Source organism: Rhamphochromis sp. 'chilingali' (genome assembly GCF_963969265.1).
Source record: "Rhamphochromis sp. 'chilingali' genome assembly, chromosome: 1".
In the NCBI taxonomy this organism is placed as follows: Eukaryota; Metazoa; Chordata; class Actinopteri; order Cichliformes; family Cichlidae; genus Rhamphochromis; species Rhamphochromis sp. 'chilingali'.
In genome coordinates this window covers 68241450-68251064 of record NC_137929.1, presented here as the reverse complement: position 1 = coordinate 68251064, position 9615 = coordinate 68241450, and the positions used below count along the sequence as shown (strand labels likewise).

Genomic DNA, 9615 nt, shown 5'->3' with positions numbered 1-9615 from the left:
TTTTCCCTCAACATGGATCATCTGAACAGTCACGTCAGTGAAGCTTCAAACCTTTAAAGAACCTGAACATCAACTCAAATAAGCACAGATTTGCAATATGTATAAAATAGTTATAACTGCTAACATCATCATAAACATCTTAAGGCCATCTTAAAGCTATCTGTTACATTGTTAAAGCAATGATCATACTGCAGATTATATTATGCTGGTAAAATACTTTTTGTTCATCCCCACAGTCAGTATGGGCCCCCACAACTCCAAAATAGCCCCTCTTAAATACGATGTACCTCAAGGCTCTATTTTGGGTCCTGCCCTGTTCGTACTCTATTTGTTGCCATTGGGCTCCATCTTGTCACGGTACAGCATTTCATTTCATTGTTTTGCTGATGATTTGCAGATTTATCTACCTTTAAAAGCAGGGTCAGACCATCCCCAGCTCTTATTATGCTGCCTTGATGATGTCAAACAGTGGTTGTCATTAAATTTTTTAAAGCTAAATGAAAATAAAACTGAGGTTGTCACTTTTGGCAACTTTAATCATATCGACAGCACTCTGGGCTACTTTCCTCGTATTGTAAAACACATGTAAAAAACCTCAGTGTCTATATTGATGGTTCTTTTAAATTGAATAAGCAGGTGAGTGCAGTAGTTCAGTCCTGTTTTTTTTAGTTAAGACAGCTAGCCAAGGTAAAGCCATACCTTCCGGCTAATGTCTTTGAGCGTGTTATTCACCTTTTTCTTACTTGCAGATTGGACTACTGCAATTCATTGTATTATGGTCTAGATCAGGCCACCATCCATCATCTTCAGATGGTTCAAAATGCAGCTGCTCGCCTGCTAACTGGTACCAAACGGAGAGAGCATATAACCCCACTTTTAGCTTCTTTACACTGGCTTCCTGTCTCCTACAGGATCCAATTTAAACTTTTACTTTTTGTTTTTAAGTCACTTAACGCCCGAGCCCCTCCTTACCTGTCTGAGCTCCTCTCTGCCTATGCTCCAGGAAAAACCACGAGGTCTAGCTCAAAACTAATGCTGTCCATCCCACCGACTAACCTCAAATCCCGTGGTGATAGATCCTTCTCTGTGGCAGGTCCCAGACTTTGGAATAGTCTCCCCTTAAATATTGGATCTGCACAAATACTTGAGCAATTTAAATCTTTACTAAAGACACATTTCTATGCCCTGGCTTTTAACAAACTATGACCCAAGCATTTTGATCTTATTTGAATCAGTTTAGTTATTGTTTTAATTCTTTTACTGTCCTATTATTGTTTTTTATTGTTATTATTGTATTACATTGTTGCTTTTTAATACCATTTTTATATTGTTAAGCACTTTGTGTAGCATCGGCTGTTTGAAATGTGCTATATAAATAAATTTGACCTTGACCTTGACCTTAAGGTAGGAGCCAAAAAGGGTGTAGTTTGTGTGTGTGAGCACCCGTGTGTACACCTGTGAGCATGGACGCGCCACTGTCCCAGAAAGAGCTGAGGAGAGTCCCAGATGAGGGCTCACTCAGCAGCCGCGGAGCAGAAGCCAGGAGGGGTTGCAGTGACGCGCCCGTGAGCTCCGCCGGCAGCCAGCTGTGCCTGAGTGACCGAGCCCCAGGCTGAGAGGCTGAGGGCACCCCACCCCCGAAGTGGCCCGAGCGAGCCCCAGGCTCTAGGCTCCAGGCTCCAGGCTCTGATAAGCGGCCGCCAAGGAGTGAACCGGTGTGTACCTGGACGCCCATCCCCAGACACAAAGAACCACCAACGCACCGATGTCTGAGGGCGTCTGCCACCAGATATGAACTTTTTTCAAGACAGTGAATCTTGAAACCAGAGAAAAAATAGAGAGTTTTAACTTGTTCCATTGGCAGATTTTTTTTCACTTATTTCAAGCTAAAATATTTATTGGAATTCAAATTTAGACAGAAATAAAGTGAATAATATTATTTTGCTGACGTCGACTGAGAAAATTGTCAGGCGGTGGAAGGAATACTTCGAGGACCTACTTAATCCCACTGACACGTCTTCCGAGGAAGAAGCAGAGTCTGGGGATGAGGGGAATGACCCGCCAATTTCCGGGGGCGAGGTCACTGAGGCAGTTAAACAACTCCTTGGTGGCAGAGCCCCTGGTGTTGATGAGGTCCGCCCCGAGTTCCTGAAGGCTCTGGACGTTGTAGGGCTGTCCTGGTTGACACGCCTCTGCAATGTTGCGTGGAGATCAGGGGCAGTACCTGTGGACTGGCAGACCGGGGTGGTGGTCCCCATCTTTAAGAAGGGGGACCGGAGGGTGTGTTCCAACTACAGGGGGATCACACTCCTCAGCCTCCCTGGGAAAGTCTATGCCAGGGTGCTGGACAGGAGAGTTCGTCCGCTAGTCGAACCTCGGATACAGGAGGAACAATGCGGTTTTCGTCCTGGTCGCGGAACACTGGACCAGCTCTTTATCCTCTCGAGGATACTTGAGGGTGCATGGGAGTTTGCCCAACCAGTCTACATGTCTTTTGTGGACTTGGAGAAGGCATTCGACCGTGTCCCTCGGGGTGTCCTGTGGGAGGTGTTGCGGGAGTATGGGGTGTCTGGCCCATTGCTACGGGCCATTCGATCCCTATACAACCGTTGTAAGAGCTTGGTTTGCATTGCCGGCAATAAGTCGGACTCGTTCCCGGTGGGTGATGGGCTCCACTAGGGCTGCCCTTTGTCTCCGGTTCTGTTCATAATTTTTATGGACAGGATTTCTAGGCGCAGCCAAGTGGCGGAGGGCTTTCGCTTTGGTGGCCTCAGAATCCCATCTCTGATTTTTGCGGATGATGTGGTTCTGTTGGCTTTATCGGGTGAGGGCCTCCAGCTCGCACTGGAACGGTTCGCAGCCGAGTGTGAAGCAGCGGGAATGAGGATCAGCACCTCCAAATCTGAGGCCATGGTTCTCAGCCGGAAAAGGGTGGAGTGCCCACTCCGGGTCGGGGATGAGTCCCTGCCCCAAGTGGAGGAGTTCAAGTATCTCGGGGTCTTGTTCGCGAGTGATGGGAGAAGGGAGCCGGAGATCGACAGACGGATTGGGGCTGCGGCTGCAGTAATGCGGACGCTGCACCGGTCTGTCGTGGTGAAGAGGGAGCTGAGTGTAAAAGCGAAGCTCTCAATTTACCAGTCGATCTACCTCCCTACCCTCACCTATGGCCACGAGCTGTGGGTAGTGACCGAAAGAACGAGATCGCGGATACAAGCGGCAGAAATGAGCTTCCTCAGAAGGGTGGCTGGCCTCTCCCTTAGAGATAGGGTGAGAAGTTCGGCCATCCGGGAGGGGCTCAGAGTAGAGCAGCTGCTGCTCCACATCGAAAGGAGCCAGTTGAGGTGGTTCGGGCATCTGACAAGGATGCCCCCTGGGCGCCTCCTGGGTGAGGTGTTACGGGCATGTCCCACCGGGAGGAGGCCCCGGGGCAGACCCAGGACACGCTGGAGAGATTATATCCCTCGGCTGGCCTGGGAACACCTTGGTATTCCCCGGATAAGCTGGAGGAGGTGGCTGGGGAGAGGGAGGTCTGGGTCTCTTTGCTTAGGCTGCTGCCCCCGCGACCCGGCCTCGGATAAAGCGGATGAAGATGGATGGATGGATGGATGGAATATTATTTTATTATCACGTTGATGCAGCACATGGTTCAGTTAGCTTTGTATAAACACGTGTTAGAAATGTTCTTCAATCAGCTCTTTTTACTCTCATTTCACAGCCAGTACTTTTTACTTTTACTTGAGTAAAGAAGTTGAATTAGTACTTGGAGTATTTTTAACAGTAGTACTTCTACTTCAGTACAGACTGTGTGTACTTTTATCACCTGTGTCTGAGACCTCCTTCAGGGTCCACCTGAAGCTCTCAGTCTGCTGTGGAAAAAGGAAATCCAGGTGAGTTTCTCCTGATCACCTGAGGCCGTCATTACTGTGTGAACCCACACACCACTCCTCACTCCTCCCACCCGCTGCACACAGTCACTGAGTACAGACCGGCTGATTCCTGTAAAGGGAGAGGCAAGAAGAGGCGGAGCAACACCTGAAAAACAAGAAGCTCAACGTCATTTTGCAGAAGTGAAAGTGTGAGAGAGCAGCAGCAGAGCTGCAGTCGAGTCCTGTTTGTCTCTAAAAGAAGATTCACTGGAGTCCATCAGGTTCCTCTCAGCAACAGTGGTGAGTGCAGCTGATCACACTTCCTGCTTCTACACAAATCTTCACTCTGTTCACTTCATCAGGGTCTAGAGCGCCACCTCATTTCTCCATGGTGCCACTTAGGCTACGTCCACACTCGCCCGGATAGATTTGAAAACAGCGCTCCGCGTCCACACTGGTGTTTTCAGTCGTTTTCACAGAGTTGTGCGTCCACATTAAGACGGCTGAAAACGCTTACGTTCCAGTCCTGCGCATGCGTGAAACGCAAGACGATTCGACCGGTCTCATTTCTGTCTGCCGCTGATTCACTTTCCGGCTGTTTGAAACGTCGCAGCAGAGGTGGAGGAAAAGCACCGAGTTTTAAAATGGACTAACAATGAGGTGGAGTTGTTGCTGCGAGTAACACAAAAGTACAAAGTTGCAAAAGCGAGAGAGAATTAAAGAATTTGAAGAAAAGCTCTGTGGAGCATGTGCAGACTGATATTCATCTTTAATAGGACTGTCAAAACTGCTGCTGTATAATGCTCTCCACTATCTTTGTTTAATTGGTCACATGCCTGCATCACATGACTAACATGCATCATTGTTTTAGAAAGTCTCTGTTTTCACTGTTCACTGTGACACAAACGCACCGTCTCCAAATTATTTACTTTCCGGCTGTTTGAATCGTCGCAGCAGAGGTGAGCAGCCTGATAGGAGTGGATGTAGCTGTGGGTAATGAGAAAAGATGAAAAGAACGATTGATAACTTTTTCGTTAAGGCCGGTGCTCTGACACGGAGCCATCAACCTCTCAGTGTCTAACACTGGTCTGCAGACGGCATCAGATAATGAGCCACATTAGATGGACTCTGAGCCCACTGACAGTAAAAGGGTGAAGTGTAGACATTTGGAAGAGAGCGGCCTGACCAGTTTCTCTGACTATGATACTGTAAAGCTGACAACATGATGCATTTACTGTGGTGAGTGTGCAAAGACCATGGCAGGTGTTGTGCCGAGGTAGGGATCCCCAACAGGATCTGTTTCCCTGCGTCAGGAACATCGGCTGGGCAGGGAAAGTGGACCCAACGCACTCCGCCTCCATCACGACCAACTAGACGTGGAAGGAGTGATGTTTTAGTGACAACATGAAAGATGAGTGTGACCGTTCAGTTTGTGGGTTACAACAGAAAATTATACATTTATTGTTCTCGTGTGTTATCGGACGGGATCATTTTAACAAACCGAGGACATTTTCCTGATAATTATCTGTATCCTCCTGTAGCTTTACTGTTTAAAGAGCTAAAACCTCCAACATTTCAGGATCAATAAGTCCTTATAAGACGTGTTTGTGAGCTAAAAATCAAGAATGTGGGATACTGTTTGTCTGTGTCAGCCAAACAACTTCACATCTTTGTAACGACTGTTAAAAAGATGTTCATCGTGTTGATCCTGTTCATCTGGACGCTGCACTGTACAGCAGACACGACGTTGTTCAGTTTGTGTTTGAGATGAACCAGTTTGTGTCTGAGTGTGTTGCTGGGTCTCCACCAGTTACTCTGACAACTGAAGGTTCAAGATTTTTATTTTGACATTTGCACACAGGACCAACAGTCCATGCACAGTGGAATACTTGTGCAGAGCTGTCCAAGTCAAATCACACTTTAACAATATAAAGACAGAAAAAGCAGAAGGATAGAAATGAAGTCCGGAGTAGGGTAGTCGTACTATTTTCTATATACAAAGAAAAAGAAGAAAATGTACAGAGAGTGTGTAGTTCTCTACCTCTTATCGCACTCACAGTATTGCACATTTGTTCCACAGATCTGTTTCACAAGTCTGTTGTGAGTGTATTGCCCGATGGTCAGTGAACCGATGATACATTCAAAGTGAGGTTAAGTAGTGCTGTGTTATTTTAAGTGTTCAGTGTGTTTTTGTTTGCCGTCAGTCTGACAGTTGTGGGGAAGAAGCTGTTGAAGAATCGTGTTCTGTGTGTGATGCTGCTGTCCGCTCTGTTGTGTCTGAGATTGTATGTGCAGCTTTGTATGTGCAGGTCCATGGATGCAAGTGTTGTTCCCATAATCCTCTCTGCAGACTTTCTGACTCTGCAGAGCCTTCCTCTCTGTCTGTGTAGTGTTTCCATACCAGACAGTGATGCCTGCGGTGAGGATGCTGTCTATCAGTCCTCTGCAGGCCTGGGTGAGAGGGTGGTGGTTCATGCCAGCTTCCCTGAGCAGCCTAATGAAATAAAGCCTTTGCTGGGCTTTTTTCACAGTTGCTGTAGTGTTGAGAGTCCAGCTCAGGTCTGATGTAACCTGCAGTCCCAGGAATCTGTGGCTGTTTGCCCTCCCCACCTCCGTCCCTTTGACGATAAGAGGCTGCAGGGGAGGGAGTTCTTCCAAAAGTGCAGTATTCATTCCTTGGTCCGTGTTGAGGATGAGGTGAAGAAGCTTCTGTGATGAAAAGAAACTTAAAGAAGTCCAGACACTTTTCTCTCCAAGCTCCTCAGACTACTGACGCTTGTTTCTCTCTTTGTAAAATGAAATTTAAAGTGAATTTTGAATGAAATGTTTCTCTTCTTTCTCCCTCAGAGTGCAGACATGTCTGCTGCCAGCAATCTGCGATCTGAAGATCAGTTTCTGTGCTCCATCTGTCTGGATGTGTTCACTGATCCACTCTCTACACCATGTGGACACAACTTCTGCAAAACCTGCATCAGTCAGCACTGGGACATGAGTCAGAGCTGTCAGTGTCCCATGTGTAAAGAGCCTTTCTACACTCGACCTCAGCTGAAGATCAACACCTTCATCTCTGAGATGGTTGCTCAGTTCAGACGTGAAGCTCAGCAGAAAGCCAGCAGCAGCAGCTCAGAGCAACAAGCTGCCAAACCAGGAGAAGTTCCCTGTGACGTCTGCACTGGAACCAGACTGAAGGCCCTGAAGTCCTGCCTGGTGTGTCAGACCTCCTACTGTCAGACTCACCTGGAGCCTCATCTGACACTGAAAGGTCTGAAAAGACATCAGCTGGTTGATGCTGTGGAGAACCTGGAAGGCAGGATGTGCACGAAGCACGATAACCTTCTGCAGCTGTTCTGTAAGACCGACCAGACATGTGTCTGCATGCTCTGCCCTGTTTTAGACCACAAGAACCACGAGTTTGTTCCTCTGAGAGAAGAATATGAAGGAAAGAAGGCAGAGCTGGAGAAGACAGAGGCTGAGATTCAGCAGATGATCCAGAAGAGACGACTGAAGATTCAGGAGATCACAGAGTCGGTGAAGATGAGTAAAGATGCTGCAGACAGACAGAAAGCAGAAGGTGTTCAGGTCCTCACGGCTCTGATGGAGTCTGTTGAGAGACGCCTGAAGGAGCTCATGAAGGAGATCGAAGACAAACAGGAAGCTACAGAGAAACAGGCTGAAGGTCTCATCAAAGATCTGGAACAGGAAATCTCTGAGCTGATGGAGAGAAGCTCTGAGGTGGAGCAGCTCTCACGCTCTGAAGACCACCTCCACCTCCTCCAAAGCTTCTCCTCCCTGAAAGCTGCTCCACCCAGCAAGGACTGGACAGAGGTCAGAGTTCATCCACCATCATATGAGGGGACTGTGGGGAGAGCTGTGGCTCAGCTGGAGGAGACAGTCTGGAAACCCATGAAGAAGAAGCTGTTAGAGGCTGAGCTGCAGAGGGTGCAGCAGCATGAGGTGGATGTGACTCTGGATCCTGATACAGCAAATCCTTATCTCATCCTGTCTGATGATGGAAAACAAGTGTACTGTGGTGATGTGAGGAAGAATCTTCCAGACAACCCAGAGAGATTTTCTGTGTGTGTTTGTGTTTTAGGAGAGCAGAGTTTCTCTTCAGGCAGATTTTACTTTGAGGTTCAGGTTAAAGGAAAGACTGAGTGGACTTTAGGAGTGGCCACAGAGTCGATCAACAGGAAGGGAGGAATCACAGCGAGACCTCAGGATGGTTTCTGGACTGTGAGGCTGAGAAATGGAAATGAGTACAAAGCTGCTGCTGACCCTTCAGTCCGTCTCTGTCTCCATCCTGGTCCTGAGAAGGTGGGGGTGTTTGTGGATTATGAGGAGGGTCTGGTCTCCTTTTATGATGTAGGTGCTGCAGCTCTGATCTACTCCTTTACTGGCTGCTCCTTCACTCACAAACTCCACCCATTCTTCAGTCCCTGTTTCAATCATGGAGGTAAAAACTCTGCACCTCTGATCATCTGTCCTGTCAATCAAACTGATCAACGACTGATTTAATTTGATGAACTGATTGATTTTTCTTGAAGGGAACAAATGAACATATTGAGTGTAAATCCTCTACAGTCTCCATGTTTCTATAGAATCTGATCATCAGGACTCTGATTCACACTTTGATTCTCATGGAGTTTGATTTGAACAGAAGAAAAGTTGAATCAGGAAATGTTCCCACTGATGGAGACTCGAGCTGAAGAGCAAATATCAGAGAACAAATGTCCAAAAGCTTCATTTCCAATAAAGTTTGTTCAATGCTTTGAGTGAATCCAGACTCATGTGTGGCTGTTATACGGAGCATCAGAGTCCAGCTGAGTTATGTTGGATACAAACTGCTTATTTTGGCTCTGTGAGGAGTTTTGTTCACTGAAAACTGATGAGACGGATAATATTCAAAGAACTCTGTAGAGATTCATGCATCCATGTTCTCCACCTGCAGGTGTGGAGGAGAAAGGTGGAGCACAGACTGCTGCATCCTTCCAGTCACATCATTTTGATGATTATATTTGCATGTTGTGATGATTTGGGTTAAAGACAAACAGAGTTGAACGGCTGCAGTCACAGCATGAAGACGATGCTGAAGCTGAGCTGTCAGTGAACATGTTTCACTGTGATTTGATTTGAAGAATAGAAAGTGTGTGTGGCTGCTGACAGCTGCAGTCTCTGCTAGTCTGCATAACACACACACAACTTTCCCCCTGAGGCAACGATGCAGCAACAACACAAAGAACAGCTGCAGACACACACACACTGTTAAAGAACACTTTACTGTTTAAGGCAGAATTCCTCAGTAACAATGATTTGAGTCTACTGTGTCTACTGTGGTTTCCAACATACAATCTACTGAAACATGTTTTTCTTTCTGCCGTACAAACTATTTGATCACAACATCTTTGCTTTTTTCCTCCAATCGTTTATTCTGATTATTTTATTTAGTTTAACTAAGAAAAGCTTAAAATTTAACTCTTAACCTGATTTAAACGTTTAATTTCTCATTAACTCAGACTTTTAATTTATTTCCTTGTTTAATGTATTATTTCTTTATCCTTGTTTAAGTTTTGCCGATCCTTTCTGTGTAACCTGTTTAATCTGACCTTTGACCCTTTAATTTTAACTTAACAGTACTCTTGTTTTGACCTTTGACCTCTTTATTCCTTATAACCAAATAAACCCTTTTATCTGATATTTTCACCTTATTGATTGATTATATATATCTATTATATTTTCTCACCTTATTTTG

The 9615-nt window shown here is 46.2% G+C and overlaps 1 protein-coding gene across 1 annotated transcript; it reads left to right on the top strand.

Moving 5' to 3' along the window:
* The first annotated feature begins 4031 nt into the window (after positions 1-4031).
* On the top strand, positions 4032-9074 carry LOC308396436 (E3 ubiquitin-protein ligase TRIM21-like). Its single transcript, XM_080881729.1, has 2 exons — positions 4032-4166; positions 6714-9074. Exon 2 carries the CDS (start codon positions 6723-6725, stop codon positions 8379-8381), a length of 1659 nt encoding a protein of 552 aa, XP_080737855.1. The 5' UTR covers positions 4032-4166; positions 6714-6722; the 3' UTR covers positions 8382-9074.
* The last annotated feature ends 541 nt before the right edge of the window (positions 9075-9615 follow it).